Source organism: Dipodomys merriami, unplaced genomic scaffold, assembly GCF_024711535.1.
Source record: "Dipodomys merriami isolate MVZ:Mamm:240054 unplaced genomic scaffold, mDipMer1.0.p SCAF_14, whole genome shotgun sequence".
Taxonomy (NCBI): domain Eukaryota; kingdom Metazoa; phylum Chordata; class Mammalia; order Rodentia; family Heteromyidae; genus Dipodomys; species Dipodomys merriami.
Genome location: NW_027202715.1, coordinates 18,749,675 through 18,771,641, shown reverse-complemented (window position 1 = coordinate 18,771,641; position 21,967 = coordinate 18,749,675). Strand labels below are relative to the sequence as shown.

Below are 21,967 nucleotides of genomic sequence, written 5' to 3'. Positions count from 1 at the left end.
GGGTGCACGGGGCCGCGTGGGGGCCGCGGGGTGCTGAGCCACCGGCACAAGGTTGGAGCATCTGATGGGAAGCGGTACGCGCCGTCGGAGCTGAGCTGTTCTTGCTTCTTCCCTTCGGTTTTCTCTCCCTTTCTATCACTATAGAGAGACACCCCCCCCCCCCCCCCCGGAGAGGATGTGGGAGCATGGAGTCTCTTAGTGTTTGTCTGTTTGTCTGTCCCTCTGCCACCTCCGGTATGGCCTTCATTTTCGGTGTCTGTGGTCTTCCACATGGGCTCGCCCGTGTGGGAGCATGCACTTGTGTATCTGGTTGTCTCACACTCGGTCGGGCTAGCAGGTGATGGCCATGCACACACACACTGCAGAGAACACTGGGCGCACACCCAGCCGCACAGAACCAGCTTTGCATCTTTGGTCCCCTCCAGCAGAATCTGCAGCAGCCTGGACCCAGCCAGGTGCAGGCCAGACACACTGTCTCTCACCTTGAAGCATGCAGTTGGTAGCGTGGGTAAGAGGAGAGTGAGCACTTGGTCACTGACTACCTTGGGAGTTTCAGGACACCGTTTTCTATGTTTTATCAGCACCGGGAACTGGAGAGATGAGAGAGCTGTGTGGAAACGAAAATTCCTCCCGAAGTTGTATCCATGAATCACTAGGCTTGGAAGCCAGGGAGCTGTCATTCCCGCCTGGCCTGTGTGAGGATGAGGTGGCTGGCATGTGTCCTGGAGCATGGGGCCATGACCTCACACTTAATTCAACCCAAGTGGGCAGGTCACCTCCATGTCTCCTTTTATTTTTGAAGATCTATATTTATCCTGCTTGGAGGTGGGCCATGTCGAAAGCTTTGCAGCCACTATGCTGCTTTGAAAAAAAGTTTTCTTTGTAACCTTGAGAATCACACACACACACACACATACACAGAGAGAGAGAGAGAGAGAGAGAGAGAGAGAGAGAGAGAGAGAGAGAGAGGAGAGAGAGAGAGAGAGAGAGAGAGAGAGAGAAGAGAGAGAGAGAGAGAGAGAGAGAGAGAGAGAGAGAGAGAGAGAGAGAGAGAGAGAGAGAGAGAGAGAGAGAGAGAACTGTGTATTCCTTCCCTTCCTCCTGCAGCCCCACCTTCCTCCTCGCCATGGGCCAGGCTCTCCTGGGTTTCTAGGTGTGTTTGTTTTGGCAGTGTATTCTTAGGAGCTTGGTGAGGAGGGCCCTACCCCTGTCTGATCTGGTGACTTCAGCTCACCGGGAGAGTTTGGGCAGATTGGGTCTTCCCTTCTCTTGCCCTGAAGGATTTCAGAGAATTTCAGCCCCTTCCTTGGCAATGCTCAGGGTTGGAAAGCTTGTTGTTAGAGTGATAAGGCTCTGTTTGGCTCATTTGCTCTCTTCTGCTAAATATAAAAAGGACCTGAGGGCTACAGGGAGCAATGTACGCCCCCACAAGTTGATATCTACCTGAGTATAGTTCTTCCAAGTGTAGAAATCCAGAGGCTCAGAAAGCAACCAGTGAAAGATGGAAGAACCTATGGGAGGAGGGGGTCCGTTGAAGTTGCCAAGTCCCAGCCCGTCCTCATGGCAATTCCAGCTTCCCTGTTACCTCTGCATGTGAAATGACCCTTTGTTTTCTTCTGACAGAGCCTCGCCTCTCTGGGAAGCTGAATGACTATGGTATGACTGTGCCCTGCAGTACAGATTTTCGGGGACACTTTCTTTCCCATGTGGTGTCTGGTCCCTCAGCAGCCTCCACAAGGAGTGTGGGTGTGGACCGGCCACCTCTTCCCTCATCGCACTCCAGTCACCGGGTGGCTCGAAGCCCCCTACGCCCGGAAGGAGGGCCCCGGCATCCTGGCAGGGCTGGGCATCACTTCCTCTACTTCAACGTGACTATATTCGGGAAGGAGCTACATTTGCGCCTGCAGCCAAAGCGGAGGTTGGTGGTGCCTGGGGCCTCCGTGGAGTGGCAGGAGGATTTTCAGGAGGTTTTCCGGCAGCCCTTGCGGCAGGAGTGTGTGTATACTGGAGGTGTCACCGGAATGCCCGGGGCAGCTGTTGCCCTAAGCAACTGTGATGGATTGGTAAGAGACTCAGCTCATATTCTTATAAGCTGCCAGCCCTTCTTCCCACTGTCCCAGCTCAAATGGTAATCTCCTGGGCTCCTCTGAGTTTGGCAATCCTATGGGCCTGGTATGTCATGGGGGCAAGCCTACCCATGATCAGCCTGAGACATGACCCAGCCTGGAGAAATATCACACAGGACTGATTTATCTGGGTCAGGAAGTATCCAGTGCAGCCTTTTTTTTTTTTTTGATAAATGAGGAGTATGAAACCCAGAGAGAGCAAGTAACCTCCTCAAAGTCACACAGCTAATGAGAACACATATTAGGAGGCCACCAACGCCAGCAGTCTCATCCCAGACAGGCCCAGCCCAGGCTCTCCAATTAGCCCCACCTCCACCCCAATGTCCAGAGCACAACTTGTCTCCAACACCCTGTACCATGTGGCCACACCATCATCCTCACAGGGTTTCTGCTCATGAGCCTTTTTGGTCCTGTTCCCTTCGGCATCTAGTGGACAATCACCAGGTGTCAGCAGATTCTTGAGCTGGTTCCATACCACAGGAGGTTCTCAGGAAGCTGCTTTAGTTGAGACATCTAGCCTACATTTACTGAACACCTCTGGCATGCCCCAGGCCAAGAGGGAAGTTATACAAGTGCCTGTCCTCCAGGCCAAGGTGGCACCCCCTACCTGCCCTCCCCTGAGTCCATCATCTCATTAGTAGAGACCTCCTCATTCCCAGCTCAGCCAGGACAATGCCAGAGTTCTGGGAGAGCAATGGCCACTTCTCACGGCCCTAAGAGCTTACCTTTGGATCAGGCATGCTACAGAAGCTCTGATGACTAGGTTCAACTTCATACTTTGATAAGGTCTCTGGATTTTAACCTCATATCCAACGTCTACAAAATATGCACCAGGCAGCTCTTCAGACGGGAGGAACACAGGACCTATGGTGGAGCTAGTTCGGGAGGAGCTGTGGGATGCAGGGGTGAGATGCAGAAAGGGGACCCCATTTCTAATTGGGGCTGTACACTCCCAGACCACAGACCATCTCTACTTTCCTGGGTCCTGAGTCTTGAGGCCATGGAGGCTTAGCTATGCTGCCTCCCTCCCCCCCCCCCCCCATCCTTCAGTGCCTCTGTGAGTCAGGGCCTGGCAAGGAAGTGGTCACACGTGTAAGATTTGTCACATCTGGTTCTGTTTTCCACTAGGCAGATCCTGCCTTGTTAACGGGTTACTCTGAGTAGACCCAGGCAGGCAGTGGGAGGGGGCAGGGAGGCAGAATCCCAGTCCTGTGAGGTCCAGGAAGCCCTCAGAGACACAGCTCTGCTATCTTTACAATGGGTCTGCAGTGACTGAAGAGTGAGTGCTCTTTCCCCTTTTCTTTGTCAGTGAAAATACTCAAAATCCGTATAGATCCTGAGCAGCAGTAAATGTGTACTTTAAGTGCTGGGTTGTATAGTGCGTGAACTGTTACAGGAAGTTCCTGGGCTACAGGAAGGCCCTGGAAAGGCATTGCTAGTGGTAGTTATGAGATGGTCTAGTCAGTGGAAAGTGTGGGATCTTCAACCCTAGTGCCCACTGTCTGTGTGACCCTGAGTTAAGTTCCTAAATCTCACTGGGCTTCGGTTTCTCATCTGTAAGGAAGGGAAGAAGAGAGCGGCGGTCTGTAGGAGGTTCAGAAGATTTAGTGAGAACATGTGATGTGTCCCATTGATGGTGGGGCCTTGACAAATGAAGATTATTATTAATAGTAACATTTATTGACTAGTCATTACTATAGTAATCATTACTAATGACCAATGTGAGGAAGATCACTAGAGTCTCTTGTGTTGACTTGACATGTAGATTATCCGCAGACGTCTGACAGATGTCTGAGGTTAGCTGCCTCCTTCTGCATGGTGTCCTCTGCCGGTGCTGGGGAGTTCCTGTACCTTCCTGGGGGCAGGATTGTGCTGAGAAGAGTTCACTGGAACATTCTACTGACCATATATGGGTCCTTGCCTCATGGCTAGGCCCTTGACTAGGGACTGCAGGGGTAAAAGTCAGCCCTCTTTTCCTGGGTCAGGAAGTGTACCTAGTATTACTATAGTGTAACAAGAAGGTGGAGGTGGGGCACTGGTGGCTCACTCCTGTAATGCCAGCTACTCAGGAGGCTGAGATCTAAAGATCTCAAAGCCAGCTGGGGCAGGAAAGTCTGTGAGACTCTTATCTCTAGTTGGCTGCCACAAAGCCAGAGTAGAGGTATAGCTTCGGTGGTAGAACACCAGCTTTGCGCAAAAGGCTAAGGGACAACATCCAGGCCATGAGTTCAGGTACCAATACTGCATTCCCGCTCCCCCCCAAAAGGCCAAATATCATGGGTTCTCACTAATTTGTAGAATACACACCAAAAATGATGATGATGGGACATAAGTATAAATGGGAGATAATCTGGGGGAGGGGTCAACCAGAGAGGAGAATAGGAAAGGATACTGAGGGGTGAAGAGGTCTATGTAAAGACAGTATAATTAAACCTACTAGACACTATGTATATGGAATTATCACAACTCCTCATATTACTAACATGCTAATTCAGAAAATATAGTAAAATAATCAGAGGCTTAGCTGAGTCCCTCTAGTGCATTTGTAAGGTGGCAATAAAGGCCCCACCTCTCAACCAGATCTGGTGGTAATTTGGTTTCAGTATATCAACATGGCAGGTAGGGACTCACTCCACTCCTAGCAGTGAAGCCCTCTGTGCTAGGAGTGAGTGGGTGACCCCAGAACCACTTGGATTGAAATCCCAGCTCTGCCATGTGCATGCGGTATGACCTTGAGCAGCTACGTAACCACTCTGTGCCTCTGTTTCCCTTATCTGCAACCTGGGAACACTAAAAATCATCCCTTCATAGAGCGGTCAGTGGGTAAAGGGCCACATAGTACTAGCGACATGTCAACTGTGGCTATGAGAGGTAGGGCCTCAGTAATAAGTCCATGGGGTCTGAGGAAGTTGGCAAAAAGAAAGAAATCCAGAGCATCCCATTTGTCTAGCTGCTGTACCAGAGGGGCCTTTGGGCCCTCAGCCAGATCGGCAGAGCCCATGCCAGTCCCAGCCTTGCCAGGCCTGGGTGCAGCTTGCTGTTCACCCACAATGGGTATGTGAGGAACCTGTCAGCCTGTCACTTGAGTCCATCCCTTGAACCTATACCTGCCCAAGTGCACTAACTTTCCCCTTGTGTGACAGCTTTCTGACTGTGAGTGAGCGCCTGGAGCTGCAGGCTAGAGTCAGCATGGGACTGTTTGGCCCTTGCCAGATCCTGAAATGCAGGCAGCAAGGTTTTCCTGGGGAAGGAAGGCAGCGTGGGCACATGAGTGAGTCAGTCATCCACTGCTGTGTAACAAAACATCCCAGAATGGAGGGACTTAAGAAGCACTCTGTGTCATTCCTCACAGTTCTGTAGATTGCTGGGCAGTCCCTCTCTTGGTTACTCTTGAGCTTTCTCTTAAAGGGTGGTCTAGAGGGTCCCACCTGGCCTTATTCACATGGGGGTATGATATTGGCTATAAGCTTAGTGGCCTCAGTCCTCTCCCTGCCCAAGGCTCTCTTCCTCCATGAACTACCATTGCCATAGTCCCTGGGCAACATTCCAAGAAGGGGAAGGCAAAAGCTGTACAACCCCTTAAGGCCTAGCTTCAGAAGTTGCTTGGCATTACTTCTGCACATTCTATTGGCTGAAGAGAGCCCTGGGCCCAGTGTGGGGACATGGATTTCACTGCTTGAGGGGAAGAGCAGCAAAATCTTACTGCAAAGAGACAGTTCATAGGGGCAGGAGGGGCTGTTGTAGCCTTCTTTGTAAACATACCTCCATATTGTCATTCCTGCACAGTGATGAGGCCTGTCTGAGCCTCAGCCCTGCCTTTAGTATACAGATATTAGTCACTGAAGTGCCCGGGACAAGAGATGGGAACATGTACTGTCACTGGAACAACACTATGGTGGGATACACAGAAGTTTTCTTGCAGGCCCACCCCAGGGCTCTTGCTCCTGCTCCCCAGATGGCCGATTGACCTGGCTGTGGCCTGTGTGAGTGCAGTCCAGGGGTGAGTGCTGGGAGATCAGTCAGTCCTTGAGGCTGTCTGGTCTTCCAGACTTGACTCGCTGTCTCCTCGTGGCTGTGCCTTGCTGTCTGCCCCGGATTAATAACTTATTTATGATATGGAATAAAAGCCAGACATCACCTCACTGCTGCTGCTGCTCTGGAACAGAGTGGCTTTTCCTTCCAATGAGGGCTGGTTGGATTTTCCTTCCTCCAGCAGTGACGGAGGCTACTTGGAGGATTGGGGCTGGGACATATGGAGGATGGAGTTTGCCCACCTGCCTCCCAGTGAGTCCTCAGGAGCCCTCCCAGGCCCCTTGCAGCCTGGAGCTGCTGTGCCAGCCCCCTGTGTCTTTTGCTGGCTCCTATCATGTATATACCATGTGGCGGGTCTCAGTGCAGCATGGTTCCCATCCTCTACCCTAGCCTTGGCCTGAGGTGGAGGTAGCTGTGGTGGGAAGAGGTCCAGCCAAGATCACCAAAGCTCAGGAAAGGGAAGAGACTCACCCAGGGTCACCTAGCAGCCAAACATTCTTTTTTCCACCATTCTTTGGCCTGTGCCAAGACGATGGATGAGGATACTCTATGTGACTTTAGACCATAAACCATATGAGATTCAATGACAGGGTAGCTATGGCAACAGCCTCAGGGTGATGGATGCTATAAGAGATTGTTCCCTGGGATCCCTGGGCCTGGTAGGGTACTTAAGGAGGTGCTTATGTGGTTCTCACTGCTGAGTTGGGCTGTCCAACTTCTCTGTGTTTCACTGTCTTCCCTAAAAAGAAGAGGCTGACTAAGAACACACATGGCAACGGGCCAGTTGGTAGGAGTTGATGCTCAAGTGGAACCTTCTGGTGTTATTATTTTTTGTCCCATAGTCACTACGGCTTCTGTTTTCTTTGTTTTCATAATACTGGAGGGGCGGTGGGCTGCTCTTGTGTGCATATGACCTGTCGTGGAACATTAAAAACCCCGGAGCTTCATGTACTCCAGTGACATGTGGGGGGAGCTGTGGATGGACCGCTGTAGAGAGGTCGGAAGGTGAGAGTCTGTCAGGACACATCTGGTCTGAATATGCCAGTTTTGTTCCTAGCAGGTTGCTGAAGGCCTCTGTCAGTCTTTGCTTTGAAGCTATTTACTTGTTTCCCCTGTCCAGAAACTGCTCTCCCTTACCTCCCCCCACTCAAGCCACTTTTCCATCCTCTTCTTTATACATTCTGTGTGACTAGATTGACAAATGTTCACCCAACATACCCAGCTTTTGTTGTTGAAATCCAGTCTTACTCACGTTTTCCCTTGAGCATGATTCTCCTGATCTCCACATCCCCAGTATCTTGGATTACAGGTATGATTCTCCACATTCAGCTAGTGCTAGCAATTCTAAAGGAAAAATGAATGACATAACAAGAACAACAAAAGCTGTGTGCTGGTGGCTCACGCCTGTAATCCTAGCTACTCAGGAGGCTGAGATCTGAGAATCGTGGTTCGAAGTCATCCAGGCAGGAAACTCTGTGAGACTCTTATCTCCAATAAACTACTCAGAAAAAGCTGGAAGTGGTGCTGTGGCTCAAGTGGTAGAACGCTAGCCCTGAGCACAGAGAGGTTCAGGGACAGAGCCCGGGCCTTGAGTTCAAGCCCCAGGACTGGGAAAAAAAAAGAATAACGAAGCACTAGGGTGCCATGAGCTTTCTGTTCCCTTGGTGGTAGGAATGACTAACCAAATCCATCACCCTTGTCCCACAGTCTACTCTCCCCCGGCAGCCAGAGCAGTCCTGTAAAAATCCTCCTCCTCCTCCTCCTCCTCCTCCTCCTCCTCCTCCTCCTCCTCCTCCTCCTCCTCCTCCTCCTCCTCCTCCTCCTCTTCCTCCTCCTCCTCCTCCTCCTCCTCCTCCTCCTCTTCCTCCTCTTCCTCCTCCTCCTCCTCTTCCTCCTCCTCCTCCTCCTCCTCCACATGGTTCCTCAGTCCTCCTTACTGTCCTCTTTCTGGGGACATCCAGGTATTGCTGGGCCCTGACTTTTAGTTCCCCCACCTCCAAGCAATTTTTCAACCATTGCCTTACTATGATCTCCTCTCTCTTCGACCTCCAGTTCTCTCCACCCCTCTGCTTCTCTTGCTCCATACCTTCCCTCTGTGCTGAAGGTCTGTGTATTTGTACCTGTCTCGCCCTCCATATCTTAGTATGGTAGCTCTGTGCAAAAAAGAACTTTTGACTGCATGCCCAGCATCTAAATGTGGGCCTGCTCTGCCGAGCTCTCATGAGCAAATGACTTTTTGTTGCAGGAAAGGATGGAGGAGAGGTAGAATGAATGGCAGATGTCTGAGTGGGAACCCATCAAATGGGCCTACTGGCTGCAATGTGGAGTATCTGTGCTGGTGACCGACAGACACACAGTGATGAGCGGTCAGAGTTCTGGAAATCTAGAACATACACTTATGCTAGCAGGAGGACTTGACCATTTCCTACCCCGTGCAGAGGAGGCCTGTGTCATCTGGGTGGCAGTATACTATGTATGTATGGGCTCTTTGTGGGGCTAGCACAGGGCAAGCACAGAGCTTCAGGCATCTAGGGCCACACCGATTGCCACTCTCCTATGCTGGCCTGGAGAGCCTCTCCTCAGCCAACTGCCACTCACTGCACGCTGAGTATTTGTCAGACTCCATGATAAGCATTTATATGAACGGTGGCACAGTTTACAGCACTGTCTGATCCAGGCTGCTGCAGGGTTGGCTCGGAGGGAAGGCCTGCTGGGACCCAGACCTGTCCGGACCTGCTCCTGCCAAGGGGCTGGATGTGACTTTACTCTGGTGCTGTCTTTCTGTTGGCTGGCTGGCATCGAAGCTGTGGGCTGTAGACTGCAGGACTTCCTTACAGGCAGCCGCTCATTAGCTCAGGGCCTGGCAGTCAGGCTGCCTCTTGGCATACAAGGGCTGCTTCCTGTCTCCTCGTCCCAAAGCCACAGCCAAGACTCAGGGCCAAGCAGGGGGCCAGGGAAAGCTCCCGGGCCCAAGCACGGTGGGCTGTAATGGTGACGAAGTGGGAGAGGCTCCCAGCCACGTGGCTCCCAGGCACTGGGGAATGGAAATGGGTTGGCTGTGGACCCAGAGAGGTCTGCCTTGGCTCTGGCTGGGCTCCAGGGAAGAGCTTGCAATGAAGGTGAGCCTCTGATCACCTGCAGAGGGGGCTGAGACAGGACCTCTGCTTGTAGGAGGTCTCCTGGGGGAAGGAGAGTATAGGGAAGAAATCAAATGTGACCCATCATCCCTCTTTCAAGCTTTTGACCCACCTGAGCACTTAGCTTTAGTTCAAGCAAGAGGATCAAGTTAATTATCACCTTTATTATCATCATGATCATTGAAAACATCAGCCTAGAGGTACCACAAATGATTGTCCTGTCTCCAGATTGGGTGGCTGTGACATCATCAATTTGCCATTGGCTGCCAGCAAATCACCCTCTTCAGAGCTTTTCCCCTTCCTCCATCCTGCTCGGGGAAAATTTAGAAATTATTCTTCATTCAGAGAGAAGATGAGATGGCACTGAGTCACAGATTGCATGTGGTCCTGCAGGCTTTTGGTCCTGTTCAGCCATGGAGGGGCTTACAATGCAGGAGCTGTACAGGTGCAGCCCTGCCTGAACTCCATCCTCTTCAGGACACACACAGATGGTCTGTCCATCTTTCTTTTCATCTTCTTTCTTTCTTTCTTTCTTTCTTTCTTTTCTTTCTTTCTTTCTTTCTTTCTTTCTTTCTTCCTTCCTTCCTTCCTTCCTTCCTTCCTTCTTCCTTCCTTCCTTCCTTCCTTCCTTCCTTCCTTTCTTTCTTTCTTTCTTTCTTTCTTTCTTTCTTTCTTTCTTTCTTTCTCTCTCTCTCTCTTTCTTTCTCTCTTTCTCTCTCTCTCTTTCTCTCTTTCTTTCTCTCTCTCTCTCTTTCTTTCTTTCTTTCTTTCTTTCTTTCTTTCTTTCTTTCTTTCTTTCTTTCTCTCCTTCCTTCCTTTCCTTCCTTTCTTCTTTCCTTCCTTCCTCCCTCTCTCCCTCCCTCCCTCCCTCCTTCCTTCCCCCTTCCCTTCTCTCTCTCTTTCTCTCTCTCTCTCTCTTTCTCTTTTCTCCCCCCCCCCCCATTCCCTGAATCGTGATGAACTCCTATTCTATTGGTGAAAAGAGACACAGGCAATTCATTCATACATTCCATGGGCTGGAAGCCTCTGGCATTTACAAGTGTGGTTCTCAGCACTGGCTGCACACCTGAGATCTGTTTGCATGCCTGGTAAGTGGCCCAGGGAACAGTAGTTCTGCAGACTCCTGGAGCGAATGAAATGAACATCCAGCCCTAAGCCCCGCTGCCATGGCCATTGGGAGAGTCTGCTGTGAGCGGGACAAAAGCTGCCATCAGGTGGTGGAGGATCAGGGAGCCAAGTGAGGAAGAAAAGAAGACCCTACCCTGCTGGGGACCCACTCTAGGATGGGCATTTCCTAGCCTTAGACTTCAGTCTTGGAGAGGGCTAGTGACACATACCTGGGAGGGAACCCCAGGTATGTATCCCTCACCAATGCAGTCTCTGAACCACTTGTCAGGAAGCCATGACAGAAGAGGAGGGCTACTTTATGTTAGTGCTACAGTTTGGATCTGGAGTATTTCCCAAAGGCACTTGTTTAAAGGCTTGGTCACCAGCCTGTGGGAAATGGGCCCCTGTGGAAGGAAGTTAGGTCATCGGGGGTGTGTGCCTTTGAAGGAGGTATTGGGACCATGGTCCCTCCTTTTGTTTTATTCTGTCTCTGTCTCTGACTTGCTGTCATGAGAAAAGCAGCTTTAATTCAGCTTGTTCTACCTGTTATGGTGTACTGACACCATAACTGACACCAAAACAGTAGATCCAAATGTCCAGTGGATGAAGCCTTCTGAAACCATAAATCAAAATCAACCTTTCTTCCTTCTAAGCCAATTGTCTCAGATATTTTGTCATAGTAAACCTTGCCTGACACATTTAACTTCTTTTGTTGAACTTCTTTAGGGGAGAGGAATTATATGATTATTTCATGCTTTGGGTAGAACAGGCATGCCATTGGAGATAAGGAAATCATTGAAAAGTTGGGAAGTACCTAAACATTTACAGAGAAAAAATTGTAGAAGATCTTACCACCCAGCACAACCCCCTAACAGCTGGGTACATTTCTGCTCCCCCACTTCTTGTCTGTACATGTTCTTTTCTTTTCTTTCTTTTTTTGTCAGTCATGGGGCTTGAACTCTGGGCCTGTACACTGTCCCTCAGCTCTTCAGCTCAAAGCCAGTGCTCTACCATTTGAGCCATAGCGTCACTTCTGGTTTTCTGGTAGTTAATTGGACATAAGAGTCTCACGGACTTTTCTTGCCTGGGCTGGCTTTGAACTGTGATCCTCAGATCTCAGCCTCCTGAGTAGGATTACAGGTGTGAGCCACTGGCCCCTGGCTCTTTTTAACCTTGAAAAACACCCTGTTTTTCTTGCAAAGAGTTTTTCTTCCACTGGCATTTCTTTCCCAGGTTTGTCTTCCCTTTTATAGGCAGGGGATCTGAGCAGGTCAAAGCCAGGCTACAGTGGAGCCAGAAGCTAGGGACAAACCCTCTAATATTTTGATGCTACAATGTTTCCAGCCCTGAGGGCACTGCTCCCTTCCTGAACAACTGGGGTTCCCAGGCAGAATTTGAAACATGCTGATGAGCATCAAGACAGCTACACTTTTGTAGCCCTCGCTGCATGGTCAGGACCACAGTAGGTGCTTTCGGTGTAATGCTTTCTTAGTATCTACAAAATAGGTACTACTGTAGTCTCAAAGCACAAGAATGATATATCACTTGCCCAAGATGACATGTAGCAGGAGTAGGAGAGCCAGGATTTGAACCCCAGGAGTCTCTAGCTCTAAGGTCTGTATTTACCCACCACACCTGCCATATTGCTTCTTCTCTGAGGTAGATTCTTGCTGCAGATGGCCTGGGTACCCAGCAAGATCTCAATGACTTTTACCCACCAGCCCTCAGGGCTAGAAGAGGTCCCGACCCTGAGAATGGGGTCTGCATGGAGGAACTGGCTTCTTGCCGCTTCTTCCTGCTCTGGGGTGTGAATTCTGCTGGTGTGGGGCACAGCAGAGCATGCCAGGTGTGGGCAAGCCTGGCTGTTTCAGACCCACTGCCAAATGTCTCCTTACCTCTGCCTGTCCCCAAGACTGAAGCTCTGTCTGAATCAGCTTGCAGATTTTTCTTGGCTTGGGCTGAGCCTTTGGCTTCCCTGAGGCTCCAGCAGAGTTCTGTGGTTGAGGCTTCACATCAGGTTTGAGTTACACGGAACCTCGGTGTCTACAGACTTTCATCTGAGCCATGTTGACTCACGCCTCCCCAGTAGTAGGCAGCTTTGGATGCCTCTCTTCTCCCTGAATGCATCATGATTTTTATTAACAGCCTGGAGATGCAATTCATGTACCATGTAATTCACCCATTTAAAGTGTACAATTCAGTGGATTTTTATTGTATTCACAGATATGTGCAACCTCTCTGCAGTCAGTGTTAGATTTTCATCACCTCATTAAAAAATATGTGTGTGCCTCCTTACCATAACCCCTGTAGCCATATTCTACTTTATGTCCTATAAATTTTCCTATTCTGGATATTTCATATAAATGTTCTTGTATGATGCATGACCCTTTGTATCTGGCTTGTTTCACTTGGTGGATTGTTTTCCTCTATGTTAAGTGTGTACTTAGTACTTCTTTTTATGGCAACATAATATTCCCTTACATGGATATACCACATCTTGTTTATACATTCTTTTGTTCAAGGGCATTTGGGTATTTTCCTATCAATAGTGCGTCTAAAAAATATCTATGGACAAGGTTTTGTAAATATATTTTTGTTTCTCCTGGGTGTATACCTAGCGATTGAATTTCTGGATTGTGCAGTAACTGTTGACTTGTTTGAGGGACTATAGGACTATTTTTCCAATTGACTGCCCCATTTTCCATTTCCCACCACAGTGTATAAGGGTTGCAATTTCTCTGTGTCCTTTCCAGCATTTATTAACTGACTTTGATTCTAGCCATCCTAGTCGGTGTGAAGTAGCTTTCAATTGTGTTTTTGATTTGTCTGGTGACTATGATACTAATACCTTTACATGTGCTTATTGGCCATCTTTGTATAGCTTATTTTAAGAAATGTCTTCTCAGATTCTTTGCCAGGTTTTAAATTGGATTATTTATCTTTTATTATCAAGTTGCAAGAGTATTTTTTAAAAAATGTGTTCCAGATACAGATTGCTTACCAGGGAGTGGAGGCTGGTCTGTCTCTTGTTGCCTTTTGTACCTGCCTCCCAATCCCATCATACCTAGTATAAGTAGATGCTTCTTAACAGATGTAGGGACATGTTGAAGAAGGTAGAGATCTGGGTTACCATGGAATGTCCTGGCAGGAGCTATGTTCCAGCATCAGAGGCAGTGGTCCAAGATGACCCATTAAGATGGTCTGGACTCTGCAGTTTATGTGAGGGCTGCTGGTAGCTGAGCTGACTTCCAGAACCAGCAGGGACTGTGGGACTTGATCCTTGATCCACCTCTCCCCTTTGAATTTTGGCTTAAGCGCCTGTTTTAAAAAGGTGCCATTTGCAGAGATGGAGAAGATGAGGAGGAGTGAATCTAGGGTGGAATCCAGAGTTCTGCTGTCAAGTGTGAGCTGCCCAGTGGTGATCCAGGTCTCTATGGAGGGAGTTGTTGGATAATCCTTTTAAGGAATTCTGGGAAGAACCAGAGAAATAGCCAGGGAAAGTCCAGGGCTAGGGGAGATCAGGACAGGAAAATGATTGCCTGGTTGTGCCACATGGCGGTCAAGTGAGCAGCTAGCTCCCAGGAGGTGGTGGTGACTGCAGAAGATCATTGAGGTAGACACAGAGGCAGTGGTGTAGACTGCCCTTTCTGCTATGCAGGGAAGTAGTAGCTGGACAGGGATGGCAGGGAAGGGATTCTGAGGATGCAGATACTCTGTGCACTTGGCTGTTGGGGGCAATGAGGGGAGTGTATCAGCTACAGGGGAGGAGAAGAGAGGAGGCCCAGCTGTGAGAAGGGAAGGGAGGGAGCCTGGGGCAGTGTTGGATGTCTGGAGCTGTTGTATGCTAGGGAGATATGGCAGAATCCTTGGCAGCATCATGGGCACATGAGATGTGTGGCTGCTACTTTCCAGTGAACAGAGGGCAACAGTGCACCAATGTCATCGATGCGTGGATGTGGAGGGGAAGACCAAGACAGAGGAGCTTCTTTTTGTATTTTTATTGTGCTTGTAAGGGTGATATGCAGAGCAGTTACCATTTCATAAGTCAGGCAGAGTACATTTCTTTTCAGAAAATGTCATTCCTTCCCCCATTCTCTCCCACTTTTCTCCTCCCATCCCTACCCACCAGTTGCATAGTCGTTTTCAACAGAATGTCTAGTGAGTATCATTGCTGCATTTGTTGAACCTTTGTCCCTCTATTTCTGTGCCACAGAGGAGCTTCTTTGGGAGAATGTGATATAGGGAGAGAGGGAGAAAATTAATGGGTGTTTGTAAGAGAACTATAGTGTATTAGATGAAGAGGTCAAAGATGGTGAGTTGGAAAGTGAGGGCTGGGAGGGGTGGAAATCAGGAGCCCATGCTTTGGAGGTCTCCACAGAGTTTAATAAAGGCAAGGTTGAATGTGCAGTTCTGTGATTGGAGGGGAGAGACTCAGAGGTTTTAAGCTGAATTTGCTGGAAGCCTAGAGCCCGAGACAGCACAGCTGGCAAAGGTGTGCCCAAAGCCCAAGTTCAGACCCAAGGCTGTACTCCTGGGGAGGTAATGGGATGGCTGGCTGGGCAGTGGCCTCTCCTCTGGGGAGACCTCAGATGAGCTGGCTATGCAAGAAAAAGGAAGAGAAGATCTGGCCCACTCACAGCTGTTTGCTGTGGAGCCACCATCTTGAAATAAACCCTTCATCCAGACCTTCGGAAGGTCATGAAGTCCAAGTGGGCAGTGAGGGGGTTGCTCCTGAGTTTTATCTTTCCTTCCTTCCTTCCTTCCTTCCTTCCTTCCTTCCTTCCTTCCTTCCTTCCTTCCTTCCTTCCTTCCCTCCCTCCCTTTCTTCTTCCTTCCCTCCCTCCCTCCCTCCCTCCCTCCCTCCTCCTCCTCTTCCTTCCTCCCCTTCCTTCCTTTCTTCCTTCCTCCCCTTCCTTCCTCCCCTTCCTTCCTTTCTTTCTTTCTTTCTTTCTTTCTTTCTTTCTTTCTTTCTTTCTTTCTTTCTTTCTTTCTTTCTTTCTTTCTTTCTTTCTTTCTTTCTTTCTTTCTTTCTTTCTTTCTTTCTTTCTTTCGTCATGGGGCTTGAACTCAGGGCCTGGGCACCATGCTCAAGACTAGTGCTCTACCACTTTGAGCCACAGCTCCACTTCTGGCTTTCTTGTGGTTAATTGGAGATAAGAGTCTCATAGAGTTTTCTGCCTGGGCTGGATTTGAACTGTGATCCTCAGATCTCAGCTTCCAGAGTGGCTAGGATTACAGGCATGAGCCACCAGTAGCACCCTAGTCAGTTGAAATGGTGTCAGAGCTATTTGCATCTGTTAGATTGCATGCTGGGTTCTTGTTCACTGACTGACAAGGCATAAATAGAGCCCTGCCCATAGCTAAGTTTGTATTTTTGCTGTCATAGAACATTTTCCAATCCTGAAGACTGCTTTGTTGGCTCAGTGAACCCAATCTACATGCATGTCCATGCAGTTTTAGAATAAACATGCTTGCACGTACATGTGCACATAAATGCATAAATTTCAAACTAATCGGGCTTTATAAAATCTTGTGACCTTGCTCTGACTGTAGGCAGCTTCTAAGGACTAACTGAAGATGCTCCATTTAGGGCCCACAGCAGCACATAAAGGTGATTTCTAAGCCATGCTTTCTTCAGATGCCCTGGGATTTCACCGTAGACTGGAGAATTTCCTTGAGGGGAACCTATGTAGCCAAACCTCACTTAGCATGGCTTGGAGGCCTCTGGATGATGAGATGAGAGCGGCTGTTGCCTCTGCCCTGAAATGATGTCACCAGTCATATTGGAAAATTCAAGCCATCTTCTCTGTAAACCCTTACCCATCAGCCACACACCTCCCAGGAAGGACACTTCAGAAGCAACCACATTAAAGGGAATTTAGGGCAAGGCTGGGTGGCCAGGCCTGCCTGTTGGAGAGTGTCTACTGGGGGAGGGAGGGCTGAGGCCCATGTGGTATGGGAGGCCCCACTGGATATAATCAGTGGCTCTTTGTTTTGTTTTTAGTGCATGAAGAAGCTCTCTCTAGTATATATTTCCTTCTTATGTACTATTTGCAAAAAAATAAGGTATGGGAAAGAGATACGGTTGACATTTATTTTCCAGACTACCAGAATTTATTTTCCCTCCCTTTCAGGCCTTGATGTCTTATCCAGAAATTTGATTTGATTTTAGTACTTTAAAATTAGCCACCACTTTTCAGAAATATAAACATCTCATAAATTGAGAGACTGGAGTAATTTGGTGAGGAGGCAGGGAGCCAGGAGGTCTGCTTGCCAGTCTGTCTGCCTTGCATGGTGCCTGGTTTCCTGGCCAGGCAGTGATTCAAGGAAACTCGGGCCAAACCTCTTATTATGCAGAGGGGAGACCCAGGTCCTTGGGAAAGGGACCAGACCTGTCCTGCCCAGGTAGGATCTCTTGACAAAAGCTAATAGTAGCTGGACCCAGCTGCTGGGCCAGGCCTGTTTTCCTAGCCTCTCTCAAGAAGGAGGTCTCTGAGTCCTACAGGGAGGGAGCCTAGAGCTGGACAAGGTGTAGATATCATAATAAATAATAAAAGGGACAAAGACATCTCTGAGGAGCTTCTTTCCTGATTCCTGAAGGTTCCAGTGACCCCCCAAACAAATGGAAACATTTCTTTCCTGGTTACTGGGTCTAGCTTACCTGTTCTAACAGTTAACTGGGATGTAGAAACAGATCTTTAGCACTCTCTTATGAGAAATGGGGGTGGGGCATTTGACTCTATTCACCTATGGAATCCACTGTGGTGAGAGGAGGGTGGGGGGCCCCCCAAGGAGCAAGAAGCTTTTTAGGCTGAGGGTTAAGGGGCTGCTGGGGAGGTCCTTTCTTTTCTCCTCCTCCTACTTTCTCTCTCATCTCTTCTCATTCTCTCTCCTCTCCCCTTTCTCTTCTTTTGTGCCAGTACTGGGCTTGATGCTTAGGACCTTGTTATCGTGTGTGTGTGTGTGTGTGTGTGTGTGTGTGTGTGTGTGTGTGTGTGTGTGTGTGTGTGTGTGTGTGTGTGCTTCTCAAGGCTAGTGCTCTATGACTAAAGCTACATCCTCACTTCCAGCTTTTTGGTGGTTAATTGGAAATAAGAGTCTCATGGACTTTTTCTGCCCAGGTTAGCTTCAAACCAGGACTCTCAGATCTCAGCCTCCTGAGTAGCTAGGTGTAAGACATCAGTGTTTGGCTCCCATTCCTTTTTATTTTGGCCACGTTGGGGTTTGAAATCAGGGTCTCATGTTTACTAGGGAGATAATCTCCCTCTGAGCTATGCTTCCAGCCCTCTTGTGCACTGGTTATTTTGAGATAGGGCCTCACTTTTTTGCCCGGGCATGTGCAATCATTCTCCCCTCTCCCCCCTACCTTATTTTATTATTATCTTTTAATTGTCAAGGTGATATACAGAGTGGTTACAGTTACGTAAGTACTAAGTACACTTCTTGTCAAGCTTGTTACCCTTTCCCTCATTTTTTCTCCTACTTTCCCTCCCCCCACATCCTCTTTATTTTGCAGACTCCCCGCTTCTTTCATTGAGATGAAGGTTTTTTCCTTCCCCTTTGGGATGGCCTGGAAATGTGATCCTCCTAATCTTAGCCTCTTATGTAGCAGGGATGACAGATGTTCTGCTCTGCTCATTTTATGGGCCACGTGCCGCTGTGTTCAATCTCCTCTGTTCTCTTGTCTATGGTGGAGGTGGTCTGGCTTCCATAGGCAGTTTTATCCAGGGGTAGGAAGTGAGCATCCTTGCTCTGCAAGGTCAGATCAGAGAAGAGGCCCAGAAAAGGTCTTTTACCTTGTTCCCACTGGCCCCATGGCCAGATTCAGGCCCAGAGATGGTTCCAGGCAATATAGCTTAGTGGTTAAGCATCATGTGTTGCTATAGTGCTGATACTTGTGTAACTTTGGGAAAATTACTTAATCTTTCTGAGTTCTATTTGCTTATACCTGAAATGAGTCTAGTATTAGTGCTGTATCACAGTGCTATGAAGATGAAATACTTTAAGATAATATATGCAAACCTAAGGACAGTCACTATTATTAATTGTGATAGTGAAAATAGACTTTATAATGGGTAGAATGTAGGGACGTGTTTCAGCTTAATAAAATGTTGGTGTGTCCCCCACACAAAATACGTTGCATCACAAGGGAGGGTATTTTCTGTCACTGGAGGCATTCAAGCAAGAGGCCTCATGGTTGCTTCTCTTGTTGAAGCAGGAAGCCTCTGTCTGGGACAGGCACGATGCTCTTGAAAGGTCTGTGGTCCATGATTGTGGCTTACTGCTTGGCTCTACATCATCAAGATCATGCTAGAAGTTGCAAGCCTCTTGTGAGCCATGTGAATTCATCAGGGCATAAAGCAGGGAATGCCAAGGTTTGGAGGATCCTCTGTGCAGTTTATTGAACAATTTCTAGAACAGGAGAGGGCCTTGGTGAAGAGGCCAGTATATGAGGAGCAGACTAGCCAAAGTTTTCTGCTTTGTGGTGTAGGAAATTCTCTGCCAGGTTGCTTCAAGATGTGTGAGAAGCCAAGATGACACAGACCACCAGCCTGGGAAGCCTGCTTGTGTGAACTTGGCCTGAGTGGGCCTGTACTGGAAGGATCTCTTGTTTTGCTTGTCCCAGGGGCAGGACCAGCCCCCACTAGGGATCAGAGAGGAGTACAGGAAGTAAATGGAAGGGGTGCAGCCACAGAGCTGTCGTAGCTGTCCCTTCTGCCTACAATGCTGCTGTACCCTGGAAGACAGGCTTCCCTTGGAGGGTTCTGCAGGTCCAGAGTAGCAGATGTTCTTGGGTTTGGCCATTACTTCTTGCCTAGGCAAAGCCTGTGCTGCTGAGCCTGAAGACCTGGGCCTCACACCTTTACCCTTCTGGTTAAGGGGTCTGGCAAGCATGCCAATTTCATGGTGCTGGACCAAACACAGCTCTCTGTTAGAATGTGTACATGAGCCTGTGAAAGAAAATCTCTGATGGCTGGGGGTAGGGTATAGATGTGCTGCAAGCATGGGGCATAGACAGCTTGTTGAAGAGAATGAGGCTGGTGCTAGGAGCGCATAGAGCATTTGTGTACCTCTCTTCTAGCCCTTGCTCCTGCCAAAATTTGTCACACATGCTCCTTTGGGCTAGAGGGTTCAGATTGAATTTCTTGCTTTTATAGCCTAGATCTGTTTTTTTTGGGGGGGTCCGGTTGTGGGGCCTGAACTCTGGGCCTGGGCGCTGTCCCTCAGCTCTTCAGCTCAAGGCTAGCACTCTACCACTTGAGCCACAGCGCCACTTCCGGCTTTTTGCTTTTTGCTTATGTGGTGCTGAGGAATTGAATCCAGGGCCTCATGCATGCAAGGCAAGTACTCTACCACTGAGCCACCTTCCCATCCCCTAGCCTGGATCTTGATGCATACGTATCCCTCAGAACCACCTCTAGATGCCTGATCACACCTGTGATAGCGCCAGGCAGGATATGCCTTCTCCTTGACCCCTCTAGAAGTCCATCAACTCACAGCCAAAGGCTGGGCCTGACTTACTAGTCTCCCCTGGCCCAGGGCACATGGCAGGTATACTTTGAGCCAATTTTAACGAGCACATCAGGACTTTTGCAAGCTGTGGAAAAGTGCCTAATCGTGCAGGTCCTATATCACAGTGATGCTGTCATCTTCCCTGGAGGTGTCCTCAGCCACTTCACCAGGTCTGTGATGGGGAACAGAAGGCAGCCTCTTGGTTGTGTGATCCAAAGTGATGTTTTTCAGTTCCATCAACAAACATGAAGAGACGTGACCAGGGTTGGCTGTTGCTGGGGGTGGGTGTTTAGAGGTCTCAGAGCAGGCTGAGCTGGGGAAGTGGGTGGAATTGAGCTGTTTTTAAGTGACTGCTTTTTTTTTTTTTTTAAAGAAGTTCCAATGGAGTGGATCTGGTGAGCTCATAAAAACTTCCCTCAGGCCCTGCTGTGTGTTCACAGCTGCCTACCTAGTGCCTGTTAATGCAGTGGTCACTCAATAGACGTTTGTTGAATGAACGAACCAGTTCCACAGCTCTTTATTTATTAAATATTGCCTGCTATTTTCCATGCAGTGTGGTAGGTGGGTTGGCATTCTACTTTATAGAGATGATGTGGGCAGGCTTGTCTCTACACATACGTAGGCACACGTAGACTAACGCACATCTATTTATATGTTCCATTGCCTCCCCTTGATTATTTTCTTCATTGGTGGCTTACAAGACATTTTGGGGGAGGTTTGGCCAAAATTACATATTTTTATAAGCAAGGCCAAACACCTGATCGTTTTGAAAGGAATATTTTGATGCAGACAAAATGGGATTGAAAGCAGTGAGCTGAGCCTCCCTTTCTCTTCCCTTCACTCTTCTGCCTGGAACCCTAGGCCCTGGAGGAAGAGCCACATGTGTGTGGTCACATATATTTACATTTGCCTGTCCTGTGCTATGTACTCACTCCTCCCCCTCTCTCCCTGCTTTCTCTTGCTCACCACATCCCTGCAGGCAGGTCTCATCCGTACAGACAGCACTGACTACTTCATTGAACCTCTGCAGCGGGGACAGCAGGAGAAGGAGGCCAGTGGGAGGACACACGTGGTATACCGCAGGGAAGCTGTCCGGCGGGAGTGGGCAGAGCCTCACGGGGACCTTCACAATGAAGGTAGGTAGTGGGCAGAAGCTCTAAGTACTACTTTGGTCCACGTTTCTTGGGTAACTTTTGACATTGAGCTTTCAGTGGTTGGCCTCAGTGTACTTATCTGCAAAAAGAGCTTGGGTAACACAGCACTGTACAGCAGAATAGTCTCAACAGGGCTACTATAACTGGTGGGAGCAGAGGCTAGAGGACCACAAAAGTCGTGAACCATAGTTCTCAGGGCTCCAGTGACTCCTGGGACAGAGGGAAGGAAGGTTCAGTCTTGATGTCAAGGTTATCTCTGAGCTGAAGCAGAGGGTAGAATGGCTACTGCTGGTTCTTCCCCCCTAGAAATCAAATGTACATTGTTGGAGTCTCAGCAAGGAGGTTTGTTGAGGCCGTTGTGGGAAGTTTGTGGTGTCCAGGCAGCCTGGGACCCAATGGATCATCTTTTTTTTTTTTTTTTTTTTTGTTTGTGTGTCAGTCATAGGGCTTGAACTCAGGGCCTGGGTGCTGTCCCTGAGCATTTGTACTCAAAGCTAGCACTACCCCTTTGAGCCACAGCACCACTTCTGGTTTTCTGGTGGCTAACTGGAGATAAGAGTCTCACAGACTTTCCTGTCTGTGCTGGCTTTGAACCAGGATCCCCAGATCTCAGTCTCTTGAGTAGCAGGCATGAGCCACCAGCATCTGGATCCCAATAGATCACCTTTATAGCTTGCCTCTGATTCTGTCTACTCTGTGACTTGAGTCAGGGACCTTAACATCTCTGAGTCTCATGTCCCCAGCCAGTAAAGTGTGGGTAGTAAGGGTCTACCTGGTAAGGCCACTTTGTCTTGATGAGGGTATATAGAAAACTTCCAGTGTGGCACATGGTGTACAGTAGGGACTTGATAAATGGGAGTTATTTGGGGTAGCTACGGGCCATAAGAGGGGCTATGTG

At 48.8% G+C, this 21,967-nt stretch overlaps 1 protein-coding gene across 2 annotated transcripts in view; it reads left to right on the top strand.

Annotated features, from left to right (window-relative positions):
* Nucleotides 1–21,967, top strand: part of Adamts14 (ADAM metallopeptidase with thrombospondin type 1 motif 14) — a 67,028-nt gene that overhangs the window by 98 nt on the left and 44,963 nt on the right. For both annotated transcript variants that reach the window (XM_070020913.1, XM_070020912.1), the window contains exons 2-3: nt 1,624–2,063; nt 20,895–21,051. In XM_070020913.1, coding sequence (XP_069877014.1) covers nt 1,624–2,063; nt 20,895–21,051 — 597 coding nt within the window. The remainder of the gene's footprint in view (nt 1–1,623; nt 2,064–20,894; nt 21,052–21,967) is intronic.